This window comes from Lithobates pipiens, unplaced genomic scaffold (genome assembly GCF_037356315.1).
Source record: "Lithobates pipiens isolate NorthernLeopardFrog02 unplaced genomic scaffold, aLitPip1_a1.2 Scaffold_13, whole genome shotgun sequence".
In the NCBI taxonomy this organism is placed as follows: Eukaryota; Metazoa; Chordata; class Amphibia; order Anura; family Ranidae; genus Lithobates; species Lithobates pipiens.
Window position 1 is genome coordinate 62976844 of NW_027507718.1, and position 27605 is coordinate 63004448.

At 40.3% G+C, this 27605-nt stretch overlaps 1 protein-coding gene across 1 annotated transcript in view; it reads left to right on the forward strand.

Annotated features, from left to right (window-relative positions):
- CAAP1 (caspase activity and apoptosis inhibitor 1) overlaps positions 1 to 17507 on the forward strand; it is a 59855-nt gene extending 42348 nt beyond the window's left edge. Inside the window, exon 7 of the mRNA XM_077475151.1 lies at positions 16804 to 17507. Within this exon, the coding sequence (XP_077331277.1) occupies positions 16804 to 17141 (338 nt within the window). The 3' untranslated portion in view covers positions 17142 to 17507. The remainder of the gene's footprint in view (positions 1 to 16803) is intronic.
- Positions 17508 to 27605: the final 10098 nt, after the last annotated feature.

Consider the following 27605-nt stretch of genomic DNA (forward strand, 5'->3'; position numbering starts at 1 on the left):
AGTATTGTAACACGCCAGCAGGTGGCAGCACAAGGCTGCACGCACAGGGAGCACCAGCCTCCAAAAGACATCGTCCTATATCGGGAGCTGTGGAACTGGTGCTATTCTGACCGCGTGCTTTACCACATCTGTTATTTCATCATGGACAGCAAGTTAGAACAAAGAGCAAAATGTGAAATTCTGTATGAGACTGGGAAACTCTGCCACAGATATGGCAAGTTTACGGTGATGGTGTAATTAGTTGTTCAAGATGTTTGACACCAGCGATCTGCTGGTGCAATGCTTTACAAGCTCCCAAAAAAAAAAAACACTTTTTTTATTTTTTTATTTTTTTTTACCTGCAAAAAAATGAGCATTTACTATTATTATTTTTTTTTTTCAGCCTGCGTCATTGTAAAATGACAAATGGTCCAGAACTCTATTGTTCAGGGAGGACGTCATATGACATCCTCCCAAGAACGTGCCTCGTGTGGCCTCTGTGGGCCCCGCTTCGGCGCGATCTGTTAACCTCTTCATCCACCGGACATATCGGATGATAGATCACTATACAAGCCTGCTGCCAGTGTTGTGATCGCTGTGACGAATCACAGCAGATCACACATAATATAAAATATCCAACTTCAAAAAACATGCCATGCCTCTTACTAAATACCTCACTCTACTTTCCAAACAGGTCACTTGAGAGTATTTGTACTGTCCTGGCATTTTCGGTCCTCAAGAAATTAGTGTATAAACCATAGTTTATAGATGCTATAACTCTCCTAAAGACTAAATAATATATACCGTATATACTCGAGTATAAGCCGAGATTTTCAGCCTCTTTTTTGAGGCTGAAAGTGCCCCCCTCGGCTTATACTCGAGTCATCGCTGTCTGCCCGCTCGATCAGCGTGTCGAGCAGACAGACAGCGGCCATTCTATAATTCAAAAGCCGCGCCTCCGGCTCCGCCTTCGCCTGTGATAGGCGGAACACTGAATTTCCCAGCAGCCTGTGTTCCGCCTATCACGGACATCGTATCATCCTCGTACTACGGACGAGGATGATACGATGTACGTGATAGGCGGAACACAGGCTGCTGGGAAATTCAGTGTTCCGCCTATCACAGGCGAAGGCGGCGGCGCAGCTTTTGAATTTTACAATGGCCGCCGAGGCGCCGACGAAGAGGGCACGGCACGGCGGCAAGGCACGGCGGCAAGGCACGGCGGCAAGGCACGGAGGCAAGGCACGGAGGCAAGGAGGCAAGGCACGGGACGGAGGCTCGGGACACAGGTAGGCTGGACACACACACACACACACACACACACACACACACACACACACACACACACACACACACACACACACACACACACACACACAGGGATGGATACACACACACACAGGGATGGATGGATGGATGGAGACACACACACACAGGGATGGATGGATGGATGGAGACACACACACACAGGGATGGATGGATGGACACACACACACACACACAGGGATGGATGGACGGACACACAGGGATGGACGGACACACAGGGATGGACGGACACACAGGGATGGACGGACACACACACAGGGATGGACAGGCATGTCTCACCCTCGGCTTATACACGAGTCAATAAGTTTGCCAGTTTTTTTGGGGGTAAATTGGGGGCCTCGGCTTATATTCGGGTCGGCCTATACTCGAGTATATACGGTAAACAAACAAAACTGCATATAATAAATATATATGTCATGGCCGAAATTGTTGGCACCCCAGAAATTTTTCCAGAAAATCAAGTATTTCTCACAGAAAAGTATTGCAGTAACACCTGTTTTGCTATACACATGTTTATTCCCTTTGTGTGTATTGGAACAAAACAAAAAAAGGGAGGAAAAAAAGCAAATTGGACATAATGTCACACAAAATTCCAAAAATGGGCTGGTCAAAATTATTGGCACCCTTTCAAAATTGTGGATAAATAAGATTGTTTCAAGCATTTGATGCTCCTTTAAACTCACCTGGGGCACGTAACAGGTGTGGGCAATATAAAAATCACACCTGAAATCCGATAAAAAGGAGAGAAGTTCACTTAGTCTTTGCATTGTGTGTCTGTGTGTGCCACACTAAGCATGGCCAACAGAAAGAGGAGAAGATAACTGTCTGAGGACTTGAGAACCAAAATTGGGGGAAAATATCAACAATCTCAAGGTTACTAGTCCATCTCCAGAGATCTAGGTTTGCCTTTGTCCACAGTGCGCAACTTATCAAGAAGTTTGCAGCCCATGGCACTGTAGCTAATCACTTTGTCCGTGGACGGAGGAGAAAAATTGATGAAAGGTTTACTCCGGATGGTGGATAAGCAGCCCCAAACAAGCTCCAAAGAAATTCAAGCCACCCTGCAGGCTCAGGGCGCATCAGTGTATGCGCAAACTGTATGCGCATCTGTCGACATTCAAATGAAATGAAACGCTATGGCAGGAGACCCAGGAGGACCCCACTGCTGACACAGACATAAAAAAGCAAGACTACAGTTTGACAATATGCACTTGAGTAAGCCAAAATCCTTCTGGGACAGATGAGACCAAGATGGAGCTTTTTGGTAAAGCACATCATTCTACTGTTTACCGAAAATTGAATTGGGCCTACAAAGAAAAGAACACAGTACCTACAGTGAAATATGATGGAGGTTCAATGTTTTGGGTTTGTTTTGTTGCCTCTGGCACTGGGTGCCTTGAATGTGTGCAAGGCATCATGAAATCTGAGGATTGCCAAAGGATTTTGGGTTGCACTGTAGAGCCCAGTGTCAGAAAGCTGGGTTTGAGTCTGAGATCTTCTAGCAGGACAATGACCCCAAACATACGTCAAAAAGCACCCAGAAATGGATGGCAACAAAGCGCTGGAGAGTTCTAAAGTGGCCAGCAATGAGTCCAGATCTAAATCCCATTGAACACCTGTGGAGAGCTCTTAAAATTTCTGTTGGGAAAAGACGCCCTTCCAATAAGAGACCTTGAGCAGTTTGCAATGGAAGAGTGGTGGTTGAGAGGTGTAAGAAGCTTATTGATTAGAGGTCGACCGATATGGGTTTTTCTCTGGCCGATGCCGATATTTAGAAATCATGGCGGCCGATAGCCGATATATGATGCCGATTTTTTTTTTTTTTTTTTTTTTTTTTTTTTTTTTTTTTTTTTTTTGGGCCGATATGTTGGGCCGATTTTTATTTTATTTATTTATTTTTTTCCTTATTTATTTATTTATTTATTTTTTAATCCCCCTTGATCTAACACACCTTTCCCACTGGGGCGTTTTTCAGGCGCTTTTGGGCTAAAAATAGCACCTGTAAAGTGCCTGCAAAATGGCTCCCCTGCAGTCTGTGTGAAAGACAGAGTGCTTTCACACTGAGGCGATGCGCTGGCAGGATCTTAAAAAAAAGTCCTGCAAGCAGCACGTTTGGAGTGGTGTATACCGCTCCTCCACCACTCCTGCCCATTGATATGAATGGGCACCACTGCCGAAGCGCATGCAATGCGATTTGGCAGCAGTGCTTCATGGGCGCATCTAACCTCTTCCTTGGCCGCTAGCTGGGTTATATGTGCCCCACTGGCAGCCAAATAGCACCGCTAAAATGATGGTAAAGAGCTTGCGTTTTACCATCAACGCTCCAGTGTGAAAGCAGCCTTCATAAGTGATACAGAAAATTTCATACATTTAAACATTTATTAAACAAAACAAACCTCCAATCAGTTTACTTGTATGTATGATTTAGATAAAAAAAAAAAAAAACCCTATGTATTAAATAAAAACAGGTAGTCAAAACTTTTGGACGAAAAAAAAAAAAATGGGCTAACTTTACTGTTTTTATTTTATTTTTAAATGGTGTATTTTTTTCCCAAAAAAATGCATTTGAAAGACCTCTGTGCAAATGCCGTGTGACATAAAATATTGCAACAACCGCTATTTTATTCCCTAGGATCTCTGCTAAAAAAAATATATATATAATTTTTGGGGGGTCTAAGTGATTTTCTGGCAGAAAATACAGGATTTTTACTTGTAAGCAACAAGTGTCAGAAAAGATTTAGTCTTTAAATGGTTAAACTGAGAACTTCTACACACTGAGATGACTTCATTCATTCAAGTGTAAACATTGTATCTTTCTGTTCTTTTCTTGGCAGTCTGCCCAGAGAGGAGGAAAGACGTTGCTATGACGACTCAGGCAACTTACACTGACTTCTATACAGAAGTCATTTCAAAGTCCCACTGTAGTTCTAAATCGGCTTTTTATCAGAACAATCGGCCGATGCCGATTATTTAAAAAAACGGCAAATATCGGCCGATATATCGGTCGACCTCTATTATTGATGGTTATAGGAAGCCACTGATTTCAGTTATTTTTTTTCAAGGGGTGTGCAACCAAATATTAAGTTAAGGGTGCCAAGAATTTTGACCAGCCCATTTTTGGAGTTTTGTGTGACATTGTGTCCAATTTTTCTTATTTTTTATTTTTTTCCTTATTTTTTTTTGTTTTGTTCAGAAACTCACAAAGGGAATACATATGTGCATAGCAAAACGTGTTACTGCAATAATTTTCTGTGAGAAATACTTTATTTTCTGTAAAAAAAAAATTGGGTGCCAACAATTTCGGCCATGACTATGTGTATCTCTGTATCTCTGTATCTCTGTATCTCTCTATCTCCTATGTGTGTGTGTGTGTGTGTGTGTGTGTGTGTGTGTATGTGTGTGTATGTGTGTGTGTATATATATATATATATATATATATATATATATATATATATATATATATATATATATATATATATATATATATATATAATGCAGTTTTCTTTATTTTATATATTTAGTCTTTAGGAGAGTTATAGCGTCTATAAACTATGGTATATACATCTGACAATTGATCAATCCTGATGTACTGTCACAAAACTGCATATAAAATTTTATTTATATATATATATATATATATATATATATATATATATATATATATATATATATATATATATATATATATAAATAAAATTACACACACACGGTATAAAAATAGCTCCTCCCTGCATCGTATAACCGCCTTTTTCAGAATTGCTCTCCTGGGGGGTTACCTTGCGGGCAAGCTCCTAAGTCTAGCAGAACGTAGGACTCGGGGGGCATAGGATGCATTAAGGTGAAAAAACACAAGGGTTTACAACCCCTTTAAGCCTGGACTCTGACTAAGCCATCCAAGGACTTTCAGCCTTTTCTCTTTCAGCCACTTTGTGGTCATTTTTGCTGTGTGCTTTGAGTCATTGTCATGTTGGAATGTAAACCTTCCCATTGACAACTTTCTGGCAGACGGCAGCAGATATTCTTCAATAATTTGATGGTATTTTGCCCCATCCATTTTTCCTTCTATCCTGACAAGTGCTCCAGTCCCTGATGCGGAGAAACGCCCCATAATATGATATTACCACCTCCATGCAGAACTGTAGGAATGATGTTATTTGGATGATGAGCTGTAATGGATTTCTGCCAGACATATTGTTTGGTGTTGAGGCCAAATGAGTCAATACTGAACTCTTTCCAACTCAGTGATTCTGTTTTTTTTTTGTTTTTTTTTCTGACATATTGGTGTTATCTTTCACTTGGATGTTATAAGTTGTGCTAGTAAATACAGCACCATATAATCCTTGTGACCACTCAAATGTGCACTTTCAGGGTCTTGGCAATCTTCTTATAGCCTAGACCAGTGATGGCGAACCTTGGCACCCCAGATGTTTTGGAACTACATTTCCCATGATGCTCAGCTACAATGCAGAGTGCATGAGCATCATGGGAAATGTAGTTCCAAAACATCTGGGGTGCCGAGGTTCGCCATCACTGGCCTAGACCATCTTTATGTAGAACAACAATTCTTTTTTTTCAGATCCTCAGAGAGTTCTTTGCCATGAGGTGCCATTTTGAACTTCCAGTGATAGAGAGTGATAACACCAAATTTAATACACCTGCTCCCCATTCAAACCTGAGACCTTGTAACACTAAGGAGTCACATGACATTGGGGAGGGAAAATGGCTAATTGGGCCCAGTTTGGACATTTTCACTTAGAGGTGTACTCACTTTTGGCTGTGTGCTGAGTTATTTTGAGGGGACAGCAAATTTACACTGTTATACAAAGTGTACACTCACTACTTTACATTGTAGCAAAATGTCATTTCTTCAGTGTTGTCACATGAAAAAAAAATATAATAAAATATTTACAAAAATGTGAGGGGTGTGCTCACCTTTGTATATACACATACTGTGTGTGTGTGTGTATTTGTATATATATGTATATGTGTGTAATATATATATATAGTGTGTGTGTGTGTGTGTATGTATGTAATGTATGTATGTATGTGTGTGTGTGTGTGTGTGTGTGTGTATATATATGTATATATATGTATGTATGTGTGTGTGTGTGTGTGTGTGTGTATATATATATATATATATATATATATATATATATATATATATATATATATATATATATATATATATATATATATACACACACATACACATACACATACACACACACACAGTGCCTTGCAAAAGTATTCGGCCCCCTTGAACTTTTCAACCTTTTGCCACATTTCAGGCTTCAAACATAAAGATATAAAATTTTTATTTTTTGTGAAGAATCACCAACAAGTGGGACACAATTGTGAAGTGGAACGAAATCTATTGGATTTTTGAAACTTTTTTAACTAATAAAAAAATGAAAAGTGGGGCGTGCAAAATTATTCGGCCCCCTTGCGTTAATACTTTGTAGAGCCACCTTTTGCTGCGATTACAGCTGCAAGTCGCTTGGGGTATGTCTCTATCAGTTTTGCACATCGAGAGACTGAAATTCTTGCCCATTCTTCCTTTCAAAACAGCTCGAGCTCAGTGAGGTTGGATGGAGGAGAGCATTTGTGAACAGCAGTTTTCAGCTCTTTCCACAGATTCTCGATTGGATTCAGGTCTGGACTTTGACTTGGCCATTCTAACACCCGGATACGTTTATTTGTGAACCATTCCTTTGTAAATTTTGCTGTATGTTTGGGATCATTGTCTTGTTGGAAGTTAAATCTCCGTCCCAGTTTCAGGTCTTTTGCAGACTCCAACAGGTTTTCATCCAGAATGGTCCTGTAATTGGCTGCATCCATCTTCCCCTCAATTTTAACCATCTTCCCTGTCCCTGCTGAAGAAAATCAGGCCCAAACCATGATGCTGCCACCACCATGTTTGACAGTGGGGATGGTGTTTTGAGGGTGATGAGCTGTGTTGCTTTTACGCCAAACAAATCGTTTTGCATTGTGGGCAAAAAATTCGATTTTGGTTTCATCTGACCAGAGCACCTTCTTCCACATGTTTGGTGTGTCTCCCAGGTGGCTTGTGGCAAACTTTAGACAAGACTTTTTATGGATATCTTTGAGAAATGGCTTTCTTCTTGCCACTCTTCCATAAAGGCCAGATTTGTGCAGTGTACGACTGATTGTTGTCCTATGGACAGACTCTCCCACCTCAGCTGTAGTCCTCTGCAGTTCATCCAGAGTGATCATGGGCCTCTTGGCTGCATCTCTGATCAGTCTTCTCCTTGTCTGAGCTGAAAGTTTAGAGGGACGGCCAGGTCTTGGTAGATTTGCAGTGGTCTGATACTCCTTCCATTTCAAAATGATCGCTTGCACAGTGCTCCTTGGGATGTTTAAAGCTTGGAAAATCTTTTTGTATCCAAATCTGGCTTTAAACTTCTCCACAACAGTATTACGGACCTGCCTGGTGTGTTCCTTGGTCTTCATGATGCTCTCTGCGCTTTCAACAGAACCCTGAGACTATCACAGAGCAGGTGCATTTATACAGAGACTTGATTACACACAGGTGGATTCTATTTATCACCATCAGTCATTTAGGACAACATTGGATCATTCAGAGATCCTCGCTGAACTTCTGGAGTGAGTTTGCTGCACTGAAAGTAAAGGGGCCGAATAATTTTGCACGCACTACTTTCCAGTTTTTTATTTGCTAAAAAAGTTTAAAATATCCAATAGATTTCGTTCCACTTCACAATTGTGTCCCACTTGTTGGTGATTCTTCACAAAAAATTAAAATGTAATATCTTTGTTTGAAGCCTGAAATGTGGCAAAAGGTTGAAAAGTTGAAGGGGGCCGAATACTTTCGCAAGGCACTGTATGTGTGTGTGTGTGTGTGTATATGTGTATGTGTGTATATATATATATATATGTGTATGTGTGTATATATATATATATATACACACATACACAATCTTATTTCTATTTCCATGCAGTATGAAAAGTCATCTCTACACAAAATTGATATTTTCAGGCTAGTTAATGTGATTGCTGTCATGCTAAATTACATGTTGCCTTAAGTTATCTCTGGGGAATGCAAGTGACATGATATCCCTAGCACAGTTGGACAAATTGATAAATTCCCTGTAAAGCCCCATACACACAGTTTTTCTGCTGATTTTTTTTCTTTCAGATTTACCAAAACCATGTCGTGCAAGAGCCTGCCTGATTGCATACACATTGAAACTCCTAAGGTTTGACCTCATATTATATGGTTTTGGTAAATCTGAAGGACAAATCAGCAGAAAATCTGAAAAAAGTGTGTGTATGGGGCTTCTGGTATAATCAGACAACAGGAGCAGATACTCTTCCCGTATCACAGGTACCTCTCAGCACACTTTTCCTTAAAATGTTAAGTACCCCTCCTCCAAATACAGAGTGTTGAAAAAGTATTCACACCCCTTGACATTTTCCACATTTTGTCATGTTACAGCCAAAAATTTAAATATATTTTACACACTTAAGTTTTACATGTATATCTGCTCTCTACACCTTTTATATATCGTTTAGAAAGTTCAGATTGTGTTAGGAGATTTTCTCTTCCTGGTTAGCACTGCAGTGAAGCCTGGGCATACAGCCAAGACAGCTGATTGGAGAAAAGGCACACACCCCCTCTCCTCAACAAAAATGTCCTTTTTTTCCCCACAAATAGAGCTTTCTTTTGGTGGTATTTGATCACCTCTGGGGTTTTTATTTTTTTCGCTATAAACAAAAAAAATGCATAAATTTTGAAAAAAAAAGCATTATTTTCTATTTATTTTCTACTTTTTGCTATAATAAATATCCCTCAAAAATATATAATTATTATAATTTTTTTTTTCTTCAGTTTAGGCCGATATGTATTCTTCTACATATTTTTGGTAAAAAAAATGCAATAAGCGTATATTGATTTGTTTGCGCAAAAGTTATAGTGTCTACAAATTAGGGGATAGATTTATGACATTTTTATTAATATAAAAAAAAAATATATATATATATATATATATATATATATATATAATATATATATATTTTTTTTTTACTAGTAATAGTTTTTTTATTTTTTTTATCGTGACTGCGACATATGGCGGACACATCGGACAATTTTGACACATTTTTGGGACCATTGGCATTAATTAAAAATGTCACCGGCAGTGAAGGGGTTAACACTAGTGGGCGGGGAGGGGTTAATATGTATCCTCTTTTGTGTTCTAACTGAAGGGGGGAGGGGACTGTGCAGGGAAACTAACAGATCACTGTCCATACTCTGTATGGACAGACCATCTGTAAGTTCCCTGCTCAGAGAACCAGAAACTGTGTTTACTCACACAGCTGCTGGTTCTCTGTGTGCCCTGAGCCATCGCGGAAGCCCGGTGGCGATCGAGACCGCCGGGCACTCGCATCGGCTCAGGGAGCGAGCGGGGGGGGCATGCGCAAGTGCCCCCTAGTGGCCATTTATGCTACCGACATAGCAAAATAGGGATTCGCGTAGCCGAGCCATGCTGCTGCAGTACAACTGCGGCGGCTGGTCGGCATGCGGTTAAAGAAAGTTAAAGCGGAACTTTACCCATAACAGTTTGATAGCAATTAATGTCCTTTAACAGCATAGCATACATTCCACATTAATAATTATGCTATGAAAATGAGTGTGCTCTGTAAATTGCCTCCAGCGTTGCTTCTGTTTTCTTCTTCCTGGAGACAGCCATTTTATTGAAGCCCAGGACAGTCACTTCCTTATTGGAAACTCTCCCCCTCTCCTTGGGCTCAAAAACTATATGTCACATTCTTCAAATAAATGTAAGGATTGAGAATGTTTTCCAAAGAAAAGTTGGACTTTGTGGGCATATCGTGAGGCAAATAATTATTATAAAAATTATTTTATTAACAAATCAATTTAAATAACAAACACTTAAACAACACCTTTATGTTAGACAAGGTCAACAGATACCCAACACAACAATTGTGAAGGTTTTGATCCTAGGTGGATAGAGAATTAAAAAACAAAGTCCGCCTTTTCTTTGGGAAACATTCTCAATCCTTACATATACTCATTAGATTTCGGCATAGTAGGGGTCTTCCCTTTTTCTTCCAATAAAATATGTACATCTCCAGACTGGATTTGTATGGCTTTGCTCAGTTAAAGTGGAAGGCTGAGAGAAGCTTTTTAGTGCTGACGTTTACAAGCTGCCCATAAGGGAGAAAGGAGATCACCAGGTGAAAATAAAAGCAAAAAAAGCCTGAAAAAACTAATGCAGCCATCACATCTAAGAACTGGTAAACTGCAATATAATAATTCTTTGGTTTTGGGTTTAATGCAGCTTTAAATATTTATTAGTAAAATGAACTATTATTATTGCTGCTATTTGCTTTAACGTGGTCATTTTACGTGATTATGTTTAAAAAAAAAAAAGCTGCTGGTGTGTCTGTAGGCCTTTCAGTATTGGAAAGCTTCAAACTAATCATAAAATGTCATAATTTCAGAGAAATGGTTATCAATTTATTCCAATAATTATGGTTAGATGATGTGTGTGTGTGTGTGGTTTTCTGCATAATTAAAAGGGCAGAATAAAATAGATAGGAGGATGCACACAAATATGCACCGCTTATGATTACAAGTTAGGTGGCTGACCACGGTCCTGTCTTAGATGCTGATTTTAGTAATAGTAAAAGTTGTACTGATTTATGAGCTAATAATTATATGTTGCTACTGTTTAATTTTATAATGTTTACTTTGATAATACTGATGGGCTGACAAATGGGTGGAATAATTATTCAAATGTCTGTGAGTGAATAATCAAGGCTGTCATCTCCTGCATGTAAATAATGTCTTGACATTAGCAGAGCTTAGCTTTGGTGAGGAGAAGACAAGAATATTTACTGTTTGATATATTAAGCTAAAAGCACATCATTCAAAGCAAACTTTTGTAAAGTAAACTTTATAGATGTTCAAACTGTTTTCTTTTAGAAGTGTTTCTTAAGAAATAAAAGTAACACAGGTTTATAATCTACATAAATAAATATGTACTGTGTGTGTGTGTGTGTGTGTGTGTGTGTGTGTGTGTGTGTGTGTGTGTGTATATATATATACAGGGCCACTGTTAGAAATCATGGGGCCCCGTACAGCCTACCTGACAGGGCCCCCTTCAACCACGCCCTTGCCCCCACCCTTGACCCCGACTTGAAGTGAAATGCAGGTTTGTTGCCGTTTACATATGCGTGTGAAGCCAAAACATGTTTGCAATTAGTAAGCATGAAGGAGCAGGGGGCAGTTTACATTTCTTTTCAATTGTATTTTATTAATTACAAATAAAAAAAAATCTTACATTGTATCTTTACATTTTTTTTATTGTCATTTTTGCTTTCACAGGGGATGGACAACATTCCTTGTGATAGCAAGGGCCATAACAGGTCCTCTTTATAGGGAGATATGTGTCCTCTGGCCTCCAAAGCATCTGCTTAAGCTAAGATCAGTTTGATCATATGCTTGTTCAAGAGCATATCGTGATGATTGAGCATAGCATTGATGATATCGAGATATCATCAACCTTCCAATCCAGCAACGATGGGAAGCAGTTAAAGGGGATTGGTTTGGGGGGCAGTAAAAATGCAGCTCCGCTGCACATTTACTGCTCCTCCAAATTAGTTTTTAAAGTAGCATGTTTCTTATTATCATCAGGTTACAATTATCACACAGGCATCACAGTAAACAGGGGCACTATCATGAAGTTATCATGAATGTATCATGACTTTGTCAAATGGCTGTTGAGTGCTGGCTTAGTTAACTTATGGCTGTATTGCATATAACAGACTGTAACAGTACAACCATAACAAAGTCAGCACCCAAAAGCAATGTAACACAGAGCCATGACAGAAGAGACCCTGCTGTGCTGCCTGTGTGATGATTGTACCCTGCTGTGAGATATATAATAGGACACAGTGAGTATTCTTTCCTCTATTTCCCACTCACTGTGTCCAGTGCAGCCACGATCTCCTCCTGCTCTTCCCTGTCAGCCATTCAGCTTCTTCACATCTGGTGAGGATTGCAGCCGGGATCCGAGCGGAGAATCACAATATCACTCCGCCAGCCGGGACTAATAAAATAGTGGGGCGGCATGATGTATATGCACCCCGAAAATAAAGAAATGGTCCCTCTGTTGTGCTCCCCTCCTGAGCCCCTGCATTGACCAGATGAGGCGGAAGCAGAGAAGAGTTTAGAAAATGTTTTTTTTTTTTAAATGTAGTAACAAATTGTTTAATGCCCAGGCCCCACTGTGTAGCTGATCTGGGCAGGCCCAGTACATCAGGGCTGATTATTGTACTGCCCTATCAGCGGCCCTGTGTGTATATATATGTGTGTGTGTGTGTGTGTGTGTGTGTGTGTGTGTGTATGTATGTATATGTGTATATATATATATATATATATATATATATATGTGTGTGTACAGTATCTCACAAAAGTGAGTACACCCCTCACATTTTTGTAAATATTTTATTCTATATTTTCAAAATGTGACAACACTGAAGAAATTACACTTTGCTACAGTGTAAAGCTTGTATAACAGTGTAAATTTGCTGCCCCCTCAAAATAACTCAACACGCAGCCATTAATGTCTATACCACTGGCAACAAAAGTGAGTGCACCCCTAAGTAAAAAATGTCCAAATTGGGCCCAATTAGCCATTTCCCTCCCTGGTGTAATGTGACTTGTTAGTGTTACAAGATCTCAGGTGTGAATGGGGAGCGGGTGTTTTAAATTTGGTGTATCGCTCTCTCTCTCTCATACTGGTCACTGGAAGTTCAATATGGCACCTCATGGCAAAGAACTCTCTGAGGATCTGAAAAAAAAGAATTGTTGCTCTACATAAAGATGACCTAGGCTATAAGAAGATTGCCAAGATCCTGAAACTGAGCTGCAGCACGGTGGCCGAGACCATACAGCGGTATAGTAGGACAGGTTCCACTCAGAACAGGCCTTGCCCTGGTCGAAGTTAAGTGCACGTGCTCTGCATGATATTCAGAGGTTGTCTTTGGGAAATAGACATATGGGTGCTGCCAGCATTTCTGCAGAGGTTGATCAGCCTGTCAGTGCTTACACCATACACCGCACACTGCATTAAATTGGTCTGCATGGCTGTCCTCCCAGAAGGAAGCCTCTTCTAAAAAATTAAGCACAAGAAAGCCTGCAAACAGTTTGCTGAAGACAAGCAGACTAAGGACATGGATTACTGGAAATCCATGCCCAAGAGGGTTCAGGCAGTGCTGGAATATAATGGTGGCCACACAAAATATTGACACTTTTGACCCAATTTGGACATTTTCACTTAGGTGTGCACTCGTTTTTGTTGCCAGCGGTTTAGACATTAATGGCTGTGTGTTGAGTTATTTTGATGGGACAGCAAATTTACACTGTTATACAAGCTGTGCACTCACTACTTCACATTGTAGCAAAGTGTAATTTCTCATGTGTTGTCACATAAAAAGTTATAGTAAATTATTTACAAAAATGTGAGGTTGTACTCACTTTTGTGAGATACTGTATGTACATATGTGTACAGGGGTTCTTTTCTCAGAAAATAGGTGCAGGAACTCCCTCCTCTTCCAAGTCACCCATTTTCTTCACCCCTACCCACCTCTGAGCACCACCATCCCCTGGCTCCAGGCCCTAGGCAGTCCCAAGTACCACCTTTTTTAGAGGATATAGAATCAAGTATCATTTTGTGGTGCTAAGCAATGTGTATTGAATTTGCGCATTGAGGCCTTCGGGTAAGACTGCGTAGGTTAACCATTTTAATAAATAATAAGAAAATCAGTAAAACAGACCCCCCCCCCAGCAAGAACATATCTCCCCAACAATAAAAGACCACCACATTAAAATATTCCTCCAGCAAGAATAGATCCACCCCAGCAGCCAGCATCAATTTACTCTCCAGCAGCCAGCAATAATTGACCCCTGCCTCAACAGTAGTTCTCTCTCTGCTCCATTTTAATTGACCCCTCCCTCAACAGTAGTTCTCTCTCAGCTCCATTTGACCCCACCAGCAAAAATAGACCCCCCAGAAATAATAAATCCTCCAGCAACAATAGACCCCCCCCCCCCGCAAAAAAATGCCTCCCAAGTAACAATATTTCAGCCCCAGCAACAATAGACCCCACCAGCAATAGCTCCCCCCACCAGCAAGCATCAATGGACCCCCTTCCTAAACAATAGATCTCTCTGAACAACGATAGACCTCCCCTGCAACAACGAATCCCCCGCAAAACAATAGAGCCTCCAGCACGCTCTACCACCCCTTGCCATTACATACTTTCAGTGTTGAAGGTGCCAGAACGGCATTCCCCTGCGGCCCCGCTGCAAAAAGCCCTGTATGTATGTATGTATATATCCAAAACAATAAAACTAAACAAGCACACAAAAACAAGTACTGTGGAACCTTGGATTACGAGCATAATTCGTTCCAGGAGAAAGCTTGTAATCGCCTGTAAGTGATTTTGTGCATGTGGTGTAGGGGGCGCATGTGCGCCGCTCCCGCTGTGATTGGACACAGCAGGAGCCAATGAGCAGGTCAGGTGGTCACGATGGCCGCTGCGATCCACTGATCATTCTGTGGAGAGACGGAGCAGCGTTGTGCCTATGTAAACAAGGCAAACAGCTGATCTGTCAGGGAGCAAAAGAGAGAGCTTGTGTTTTCAGCTAAGGTGAAACACGATCTCTTTTCTTCCAATGTATCTGTCCCCCACACATTTTTAGCACTGATCACAGTATTAGTGTCACTGGTCTCCAAAAAATGCCATTTATTGTCCAATTTGTCTGCTGCAATGTTACAGTCCTGCTAAAAATTGCTGATTGCTGCCATTATTAGTAAAAAAATAAAATAAATCCCATAAATTGTAAACGCAATAAATTTTGCGCAAACCAATCAATATATGCTTATTGGGATTTTTTTTTTATTTTTTTACCAAAAATATGTAGCAGAATACACATTGGCCTAAATTGGTGGAGAAGTGAAGAAATTTGATTGATTTTTTTATTATTATTTATTGGGAATGTTTTCTAGCAAAAAGTAAAAAATATTGATTTTTGTTTCTTTTATTCAAATTTGTGAGTCTTTTTTTATAGCACAAAAAAATTAAAAGAGCAGAGGTGATAAAATACCACTCTATTTGTGGGGGAAAAAAAGGACATTATTTTTATTTGGTCACACAACCGCGCAATTGTCAGTTACAGCAACGCAGTGCAGTATCGCAAATAATGGCCTGGTCAAGAAGTGGGTAAAACCTTTCAGAGCTGAAGTGGTTGATCTTTATTAGACACATGGTCTAGCCATTAAGGATCCATTCACACTATTGCATTGCAGAACATATTCACTGTACATGGCACTTCAGTGCACTATACAGTAGGAATCAACGTAGTGTTGCTCTGCCTTAACAAAAAAAAGGGCCATTTTGTGATTTTTTTTTGGTTCATTGCCATTCATAATACATGGACTGCAGAGAATGCATTTAGATAAAAAAAAACTTGGATTTTAGAACCACCCTACATATACAGTACATACTCTGCTCACATCCACATATACCGAATATATTGGACTTTTACCTTTTAATTGATTGTACTTTTATAGAATTTTGCAGTCCTTCAGGGTACCTGGTATGAGATATTTGTTGATACACATCCTTTGCTTGCCCATTCTTGTGTACAGGAATGCATATAAAATATATGCATATAAGAATTCCCATTAATGACTGTTTTTGCTGACCCTTCATTCCGGCTGCTCCCTAGACTTTACTGACAGTCTTAACTATACATAGATTTTTCTACTCTAATGCATACATGGTCGAATGTCAAAAAATTTTCATTTCAAAATCAGAAAGTTCAATTTTTTTTTTTGTGATCCAATCATGCCACCATTGATTTTCGAAATTCAGCCGACCAAGCCTTCAATTTCACCTCATGTTACAGAAAAGAATTTTCGTGACCGGGAATCTTCTTTTCTCTTATTAAATTTTCTTTTCTTATTACATTTCTCACACGATTCTCCCATCATTGATTAGAATATCATTTGTTTTTCCAAAAATTTCCAACATGTCCGATTCCTCAAATTTGATTTCCGCACGAAAATCGGCTGTTGTTGCAGCCCACTAATGGTGCGAAATTCATACGAAAATTCTTGGATACGATTTTCGAAAGAAAATTCTTTCAAAATTCGAACCGTGTATGGTCGGCATTACTCTTCTAGTAACTCTTTCTGTCAAATGTTTATCACTATCTGCACTTTTCCTGTCTTTTTACTCCTTCTACACTTCAGTACATCTAATCTTTTAGTCTTATACAGCAGTTGCATCCATAGTCAACAGTGCATCGTTCAACCATGTTTTCACAAATAGAAAATCAAAGTGTAATTGGAATATAGATTATCTTAAAATCTGTCTGGTGTTGGGAAACTAATAAGAAGCAGGATACTACCTTTTTTTCTTTTACAGGAAAGGGAGAAGACTGTGATGCTCTTAGCATTAATGCGGATACCTATGATAGTGACATTGAAGGGGCAAGCTTTGAAGAACGTAGCCATGACCCATCTGTCACAACCTCCACAAAAGTAACCGGAGAGCCTGATGACCTTGTGATGGACATTGAAAAAAGCGTCAATGAAATTCTTGGCCTGGCTCAGCCAATAGCTGAAGAGACGCCCCCTGGACCTGTTGCTGTACTCCCCGAGGACATACAGCCATCAGCTCAACAGCTTGAGCTGCTTGAACTAGAAATGAGAGCTCGTGCTATTAAAGCCCTTATGAAAGCTGGTGATGTGAAGAAGACATGATATGGCACAATGTTGTTTACAACCATTTCTTATTTAAGTAAGTTTAGTTTTAGCTAATGCAATGGAATGTTTAAATTTAAGTTTTGTACTTCGTGCCATAATCATAAGAATCTAACAATAGCAGACGACTGTCTTTGCTAGCCAAACCTATTGATTTGGCTATCTCTGCCTTCTGAGACACCTTCAGAACACATAGCCAGCATATTTGTTCCAGTGCAGCGACTCAAAGTATTTAAACCATTAGATCTGCATTAAAGCCAAGTACCTAACATTTTCAGGTTTCATTAAAAAAGGCAGTCTTTTCAGTGGAAAAAAAATCCATAAAAATTTTAAGAATAAAAAGTCATTTAAATGATATCAAACATTTCTGGTTGTTGTATTCCTTTTCTTTACTACCATATATTCTGGCATCTGACAAACGGTATTGATTTTACTGTGCACTAGAAGTAACATTGCTTAGTTATAAGTAAAAGTACACTGAAAATTCAATAACAGTGTAATGTACTAAATATGTATTTTTTTTTTTTCTTCTTCATTGAGGGACACCAAAATTCAGAAACAGTTGGCTTATACTGCTGTCTACACAAGGTTAGGCCACTGGAAAAAAGAGAAATTGTACAGTGTTTCCCCAAAAATAAGACCTAGCAGGATTTTCGGGGAGGGTTGCAATATAAGCCCTACACCGAAAATAAGCCCTAGTAAAGTTTGTTAAAAAAAAAAAAAAAAAAAAAAGTAAATCCACCTTGCAAAATGATTTCACCGATATGAGGTGTGCTTGTCTACCTTTGTAACTGCAATGTGCAAATATTTTCTTTATGGACTCGCCGGAGGTCTTCTCCTCTCCTCCTGGCTGACGTCTGCAGTGGGGATATTGGCTCTTCCCTCTTCTGCTCTCCTCTCGGCTGATGTCTGTGGCCCCTTCCTCTTCAGTGCAGGGAGCAGGCTGATGTCGGGCAGATCATGTGTCACCCAGGGGATCTGTGACAAAAGATATTTCCCTGAAAACAATTACAAAGGGAGACAAGCTGCACCCCATGCCTGCACAATTCCTACAAAATGGATGACATAATTCTATAAGTATTTTAAGATGTTTATGTCAAAATACTGACTCCCGTCCTGACGGGGAGGGGGAGAAGACAGGGAGACACACGACATGGATAAATGACACAGCACAAGCAATATATCATGCTTTAAAGGAACAGGATTATTATTTTTTTAAAGTGACAACCACTTTAAGATCATTGTACCAGTACATACCCCGAAAATAAGCCTGAGTGTGTTTTTGGTTGCCAAAATAAATAGAAGACCTGGCTTATTTTCAGGGAAACACAGTAAGCTGGTCAGCGTATAATCCCTTCTATACCCAGTGTGTTTGTTTTTGCTAGTGTCATAGGAGGCTTTATGCCTTTTCCTTAGCTCTGCTGTAAAAGTCTACTTTTTGCTAGCCTTCCTTTCTTTGTGGAATATTTTCCTTGGGAGCTTTAGTCAAGATTCCTTACTGCATCTCTGCTTGGGATGGTCTCTGTGTAGCTGTTTTCCAGATTGGCATTTCCCCAGCCTAGCTTTGGAGGCTGTATTCAGGCCCCACTGGACTAGACCTTGAGGGATAGCCTGGAATTTGACCTTGGGGTACTGTGGTTCTTTTAGACCTAAGTGTCCTTTATGAGGGCTCGTTTACACTTGCTTCCAATTTAACACAGATTAAACTACTACTACTTCAACATGCTTTTTTTATGTGTTTTTGATGCTTCCTTGATGTTTTGATGAAGCTTGGCAGATGCCCTGTGTGTGTTGATTTTCTATTTGTTTTAAAAGGGCAAAGTAGAACCCTTGTTCAGCAGATCCCCAGCTCATTAGTACCCTTGTTCAGCAAGTTCCCAGCTTATTAGTAACTTCGTTCAGCAGATCCCTTGCTCACTAGTACCCCCAGCTCTGCTCATGCCCAGACAGGGGTGGAGGATTAAATAGCCCTCTCAGGCTCCTCCTACAAATACAGGCTGTCCTCCAGCCAGCATTTCCACCAGTCCTTAAAAGGACCTTTGTGGACCTAATAGTAATAGCTAGTGATTAAACTGACTGTCCCTGCTGCACACAGCGTCCTGTCCCTCCCTGCACTGACAAAAGACAGGCTTGTGCAATCACCAGCACAGCAGTGCACTGAACCCTATATACTGTACACCTATACCAGTCCTTAAAAGGACCTTTGTGGACCTAATAATAATAGTTAGTGATTAAACTGACTGTGTGCAGCAGGGACAATGTCCTGTCCCTCCCTGCACTGACAAAAGACAGGCTGCTGCAATCACCAGCACAGCAGCACACTGAACCCTATATACTGTACTATACCTATACCATACCAGTCCTTAAAAAGACTTTTGTGGACCTAATAGCTAGCGATTTGTGTCACTACAGTCTCTCCCTGCTCCCCTACACTGATAAAAGACAGAATGTAAAATGGCCGCCAGATCAGGTCTATTTATAAGGTAGGGGGAATGTCCAATTGTCCATGTGCTGAAAAGTCTCAATTGGCTGTTCTGTACCCCATGATGTATGTGTCATGGGTCAAAGTTCTTTCACACAGTAAACACACATGTCCGCTGGGCGAATCGCAAACACGCAAAATTCGCCGCGAAACGACCGCCGGGCGAACAGTTCAGACATCCCTAATCGTATCTACGCCCAATGCTCCCCATTATTTTGAGGTTGCAAAACACTTGGATGGTGACCTGAGAGCCTACCTCTTTCATGTGGCTGCTCTCTCTCTACACACAGTAACTATAAAAAAAATCTCTACCTATCCATCTTTTGAATGTTGCTTGGGCAGGTGTCATAGCCCTTCCTTAATTGGCCACTGATTCTTTAAAATAAATTATACCATATTTATGGAGGACTTCCACTCTATAACTAAGACGAGATATTTTGTCAAACCTAGTTTTATTGGATAGGTTTAAATACTGAATGCAGCACCTTTCTATGATACAACTATTCCCTACAATTCCTCTGGTCTCCAGTCTGCCCTTCATGTGCTGCCTCTCAGTTTGCTTCCCTCCGTGCCCTCCATGGAGTTGTTGGTTTTCCTCTCCTTCCTTTTTTACTTCTCCCCCCACCATCCCATATTGCAGACCCATGTTCTTGCCATTTTCTGTTTCAGAGCTCATCAGGCCCAGACACGTGTTCCTTTACATGTGATAATCATCTGAGTTCATCTGGAAACTACTTCAAGGGTAGGTAGCCGTAATAAGAGAAATAATACAATGCTTTACAAACGTGCCCATATAAGTGAAAAATATACAAACAATAAAGCCGTATATACACGATCAAACAATCCGGTGGAAAAGTCCGGCGGACTCAAGTCCGCAGGACAATCCGCCCGTGTTTGGGCTCCGGCGGACTTCTTTTTTTTTTACCCAAAAGTCCGGCGGACTTAGATTGTAGTTTTGCACATCAATCTGTCCGCCGGAATCACATTTTGGCAAAGGAGGCGTCGCTGGTCCCGTCACCTGGTACGGACTTAAAGGGGAATCCCTACACTGAAAAAACAACGTGTGGGTCCCCCCCCCAGGTTCATACAAGACCCTTATCCGAGCCGGCCAGGAAAGGGGGTGGGGACGAGCGAGCGGCCCCCCTCTTGAGCCATACCAGGCCACGTGCCCTCAACATGGGGGGTGCCTTGGGGAAGGGGGGCCGTGCGCCCCCCCACCCCAAAGGGCCTCTTCCCAACAACCCTGGCCGTTGGTTGTCAGGGTCTGCAGGCGGGGGGCTTATCGGAATCTGTGAGCCCCCTTTAATAAGGGGGCCCCCGGATCACGGCCCCCCACCCTATGTGAATGAGTATGGGGTACAATGTACCCCTACCCATTCACCTGTGAAAAAAATGGCACATAATAATAAGGCTTAAAAAAATATCTCCTAAAACCTGTATGGTTTAGGAGATATTCCCCTGGCAATTAGCTGCTGATTGCAGCGGCGCATGCACACAGGGGTTTCTTGGCTGGAAGCCCGGCAGACGCCAGACCCTGCCGACGCCGGACCCAGGCGGAAAGAAATCTCCCGCGCACATGCGCGGGAGTGACGATATCGCCGCTCCAGCCGCGCTATCCAGAACACACGCCGAGGAAACATGTCAGCTCCCTCTGCGTGTATCGGGCGAGATGTCGGGGCCTCGTTCTAAGGTAAGTATTTCATAATGAGCTAGTATGCACTGCATACTAGCTCATTATGCCTTTTCCCTTGCAAGTATGAAAAAAAAAAAAAAATTCAGCGGGTTTACTACCGCTTTAAGTTCAAGTATTTAGCACTTTGTGTATAGCAGCTTCATTCACTTTTAATTCCCTTTTCTCTTTTTTTCCTCAGTGCGAGTTTAGATATATATATTTTCTCACAGGTATCCGTAATGTCATTCCTTCTGATTATATGTACACTTTTTTTCTGCTAATTGTATGTTATGACCTATATCTTCACCTTTACTTTTGTGAACATTGCTTTATTGGTGGCTATTCTTCTTGGAATGTATTGCTTTGCTAACTGTTTTGTGTTATGACTTCTTGAACTCTACAGTAAAAAACAACAAAAAAAAAGGAAGTTGGAATTGTTTGATGACCCAACGTACCAAAGTCAGGCTGTAGGCATACTGCATGGCCGCTCAGACCATCACATGGATAAACGTGGTGCATAGAAAATAAAACGCTCCACATAGTGTAAAACTTTACAAAAGTTTAATAATATTAAACAAAATAAACACACTCACAATGTTGCAGTAAAGGAAAGCCTGAAGTCTGATGTGCCGGCCGGTGCACGAGGTGACGTCAGCGTGTCGCTCCATTCGTGTACCCAGAAGGACGGGCTGTCTGCTTGTGCACCGGCCGGCACATCAGACTTTAGGCTTTCCTTTACTGCAACATTGTGAGAGTGTTTCTTTTCTTTTATATTATTAAACTTTTGTACAGTTTTACACTATGTGGAGAGTTTTATTTTTCTATGCACCACGTTTATCCATGTGATGGTCTGAGCGGTCGTAAGGTAGTTTCCAGCAACCTGTGATTGTGTCTGCCTTTATTTGTAGCCAAGCTGTGATTTATTCTATGCGTCCCTTGATCCTCTGTCATGGGGGGATAATGGTGATGTGGTAAGAGTTTATTCCTGCTGGTTTGGTAGTGGATCCAACACGGTTTCCTGGTTACAGAATTCTGAAGACATCTTTCCCACATTATATGGACTTTCATTTCACAGTGCACTGGTGTTATTTTATTGTTCACAACCTTTTAAATGTAACTAGTTTATTGTGCACATTTATGGATTGCATGTGTGTTTCTTATTTTTGATTCATAATTTGTGGACACATATTTTTTTAATCTCAATTTTTTTAGATTAATCACTTTCAGTCATGATATGTACATGACCCCTTTTTTTTCTATACTAATTGATTAATAGGTGTCATAGTATTTTTGATTCTACACATTTAGAGTCACATAGGTAGCACAATTCAAATTTTTTCCAACTTTGTCTCTGTATTTATGTTATACGTAAGAATTACAGCTTCCGATTGAATGGTGGGAATTCATTTTTCCAGTTTATATTTTTCTTAGCGCAGTTTCATTTATTATTTTTTCTAAGTTCTATCGATATGTGCCCGCCGTCAAAGTGTCCGCACATGCGCAGAACGGAAGGGTACTTCAGCTGAGTTGCCGATCAGCTAAAGTGACGTCACCATAGCACATGCGCACATCGTAGGGAGGTTTTTCGATGGGCGATACCATTTCACGGGCACAATTGAAAGCTATGCAAAGAGATGTCACATTGTGCCTTGCTGTAAACCCACAGCGCAACAGCAAGGCAAAATATGACAAATACAGTGTCCCTCCGCTGTTTGCATGCCATTAAATTGTGCCAGAGAAATGGTATCGCCCGTGAAAAAAAAAGGCTTCTACGATGTGGGCATGTGCTATGGGACGTCACTCCAGCTGATCGGCAATTCAGCTGGAGTGGCCATCCGTTCTGTGCATGCGTGGCCACTTTTTGATGGTGGGCACATCTCTACAGAACACCGGGAAGAAGACTCCCACACATGTGACGTCATTGCGGCTCCGGCCACTCACAGCGCCGGAGCCGTGAAGTTGGAAGACACGCCGAAGGCTGAATGTCAGCTCCCTCGGCGTAGACCAGCCATACGGGGACCTCTTTCTAAGTATTTCATAATGAGCTAGTACTAACTCATTATGCCTTTGCTTTATAGGGTTTTTAAAAAAAAAAATATATATATATATTCTGTGGGTATACAACTGATTTAAAGCTCAATTGCAGGCAGATATTCCGGAGTTGGAAGATGAGTCATGAGAGAAAGTACTGGGGTCTTAAACTTCTGGAGTTATTGCAGTGGATGATAAGGTGATTCAAGTTAAATATTTACATCAACTCTATTATACTCCATCTAGGCTGTTTAAAATGGGGAGGTTCCTTCAGATTGTTATAGGTGTACATTAAAGGGGATTTCTTCCATATGGTGTAGGACTCCCCTGCTATACATTCTTTTTGTTCAAACATTACTGCATTTTTAGAGGAGAAATTAGTGTTACCTAATATTTGTGCACCGAATCGCTGTCTTCTTGGAGACCTTGGGGAGGAGCCGCTGCGAGAGTCACCAGAAGGTGTTGTTGCCATTCCTTTTATTTTATGTGAAGAAAGCAATAACATTACAGTGGAAAAAGTTAGACTCATCTTACAAATGTCAACAAAGCGTTGCCCCTCTATATAAATTGACCTATACTGCCCATGGGTGTTCAAAAAAAATGTGGTCCTCCTTGAAGTCTGCTGTGTCAGGGGCTGTTGAAGTTTAATATCATAATTTGTTGTTCCTTACGAAACTCTTTCATCAAACTGCTAACCTGGTCCTTATGTAGAGTCCATATGTAGGTGCTTCTCGGTCAGTGATGGTGAACCTTGGCACCCCAGATGTTTTGGAACTACATTTCCCAAGATGATGCTCAACTACACTGAAGAGTCAAGAGCATCTTGGGAAATATTGTTCCAAAACACCTGGGGTGACAAGGTTTGCCACCACTGTCCTAGGTTATATTATCACTTGCAATGTCTGTTATGTTTAATATATAGTGTATATTCATCAGCTACCCATCATTTTTTTTAGATTTTGTTTTTTTTGTTTTTTTGACAGTGGTATTTTTGATGAACTTTCAAAACTGGATGACTTTTCTTTGTTATGTGATTATGTAACCCTGTCTGTATTGTTACCATATTTGTCTGAACAGTCAATATGTATACTACTATATGCCATGCTTTTACTTAGTTTGTGTCTTTCACAAAAAAGTAAAAAAAAAAGCTTAAAAAAAAAAAAGTGTTACTAAACCGACAACAGTAAAATCAGTGTGTATATGCAGTAAAGCATGCTTGTTATACTCACTGGGGAGCCTAAGGGGTTAATCATCCCAATTGTGTAAAAAGGCTGTTTGATACTGTCTTCTCTGATCCGCCCCTTTATCTGCTGTCCCCAACCCATCTCCCAATAGTACAAACCCTTGGGGGCACTCTGCACATGCTCAGTTTGGTGTGTATTGCTAGAGAGTTTTTTTGTTCTTGGGAGGGTGCATGTGACCGTCACATGGCCAATCAGCATTGTCCAGACAGAGGGTCAGGGGGCATGCAGTCTCATAGGACAGTCAGAGTAGAATGAAAACTCCTCCTACAAGCTTTAACCAGACACTGATAGAAGTCACAAGACTGCTATGTACTTCTGATGAGAAAAGGTATTTAGCAGTTTATATTTACTAAAATAATTGCATTTCCATGTTTTGTGTATTGTGGGTTGCCAGATATAGTGAATGCCGGGTCCTGGGTTTAGTAACACTTTAAATTGACATTTTTGTAATTCTATTCTTGGATCCCAATATGGCAACAACTTTCTTATTTGAAGTAAAGCTTTAACGTAAGGTCTTAGTGTCGTCTGTTTTCTATTCTTTGTTCTGCCAGATGCAGTTTCTTGTGCACTTCAACCTTAATATAATTTACAGTAAAATCTGTTTTGATAGATCTAATCTCTTACTAAGTCATTTTTTTATGACTGTTTAAAAGAAAGCAGTAATGCAATCTCTGGTAAGTTAAAAGCAAAATATATAGGGTCAGAGACACATGCTGAGAAAAGCTAATCACACTAGTGCTATATTCCATCTCACACACAGCTTGAAATTGGTTTTGTTTAAGTGGCATACAATAACATTATAATTTATTGATGTTCCATTTGTTGTTTATTTAAAGAGTGCCTCCATTTTTAGAACAGATAAGGAAAGTATGATGTAATAGCAAATTGTAACAGTATCTAAAAACGAAGTTTAACTACTTCAAAACCTGCCACTTTGATCCCCTTCCTGCCCAGGCCACTTGTCAGCTTTCAGCACTGTCACACTGAATGATAATTTAATGTTTATGCGACACTGTACCCATATGAAATTTTTACCCTTTTTTTTTTTTTTTACACAAATAGAGCTTTTTGTTGGTGCTATTTAATCACCACTGGGATTTTAATTTTTTGCTAAATGATAAAATGACCAAAAATGTGGAGAAAAACACACACATTTTTCTTTATTTTTGCTTTTTTATTTATTTTCCAAGTAAATAATAATTCTTCGTAAATTTAGACCAAAATGTATAATAATACATTTCTTTGGTGAAAATAACTCAAATCAGTGTTTATTGTTTAGTCTGTAGGAAAGAATATAAAGTGTTCAAACTATGGTATATATATATATTTGAAAATCAATCAATCCTGATGTAGTGATGGCGTATATCATTTCTTGATGCAGAAATTGCCTGAGCAGTACAAATATCCCCCAAATGACCCCTTTTGGAAAGTAGACAGTCCAAGGTACATACTGGGGGTTATTTACTAAAGGAAAATTCACTTTGCACTGCAAGCGCACTTGGAAGTAAAGTTACGGTAGATCCGAGGCGGACATACAAAGAAAATAAAAAACAGCATTTTAGCTTGCACATGTTTGGATGATAAAATCAGCAGAGCTTCCCCTCATTTCAGATCTACCCCTCAGATTTAGAGCGACTGCACTTCCAAGTGCACTTGCAGTGCAAAGTGGATTTGCCTTTTGTAAATAACCCCCACTGTCACCAGCATGAGTTCCAGTTGACATCCAGAGAATCTAGTTGAGCTGACAATCTTTTGTGAAATTAAACCCTCCAATCCTTTTCAACAAAGGAAGCTGTCATCTCAGCTTCTGTTTGATCTGCAACTGCCATGGTGCTGCAGGTCATGTGATCAGTTATGAGTCATTTAATGACTTGACAGTTTAGTTGAAAGCACAACCAATGTGACAGTTAGCAATCCCTGTATGCCAGCAATGTAACTGGTTTTTGAAACCGTTAACATTTGTGTTATTTATATCTTCTGTCTAGTTCCTCTGTTATCTGCATGAGTCGCTTCTGACAAGTTTTCCTGACACAAAGTGAAAAACTGTTACAGGGAAGGGACCTCCATCAGATTGACAGCATCAGCACTGTTCCGGTGTGCTTTGTGAAGGGGTGTATCCCTTCCCTCCAATCAGCTCTCAGAGCTCTCCCTGCTGAGCTCTGTAGTATGTAATTTCAAGTCCCTGCCTCTTTTTTTCGGACAACTCAGACAATCTTTATACATTTTGGACTTTGAATTGATGTACAGAAGAGAAGATTGCAAATTAACACTTTTGGAGGATGTATTTAATGTGTCTCACTTGAGGCCATTCACTTCACTGGGTATTTGTAAGGGTTTACAACCACTTTATTGTTTATAACCTGTAGGCTCATGATTTGAGCCTTTTGCCTTTCTGCCTCCATCTCTAACTTGCTATATGTCCCACATATTTTGAGGAGAGGGAAGCAGGCTCTGTAATCAATATTCTTTAGTAAACCATCACTGATGCAGTGTACACACGACCAGACTTTTTGACAACAGAGGTCCGATAGAACGAATACGCTGGAAAATTCAATCGTGTGTGTGCGCTTCAGACCTTTGCTGTCTAAAAATTAGACGGACTTTAGAAATAGAAAATGTTTCAGATTTTTCCGCTGGAACCAGTTCCTATCGAGAAATCCATTTGTATGCATGCTAGTCCGACGGACAAAAAACGATGCTAGGGCAGCTATTAGCTATTGGCTATGAACTTCCTTATTCTAGTCTGGTCATACGTCATCATGTTTGAATCCGTTGGGCTTTGGTGTGATTGTGTGTGGCCAAGTCCGTTCATTCGGAAAGTCTGTTGGAACTCCGCCGAAATCCGTTGTGAAGACCGTCGGACCTAGTCTGCCGGAAAGTTTGGTCGCATGTACGCGGCATAACAGGCATATCAGCAAGTAACAATGCATAACACCAGTTCTAATGAACATATGACATAACATATAACACTTTTCATCAGCTAATTATACAAGCACAGAAAACAAACAGGAGAAGGTGGTCAAACTTTTCAAACT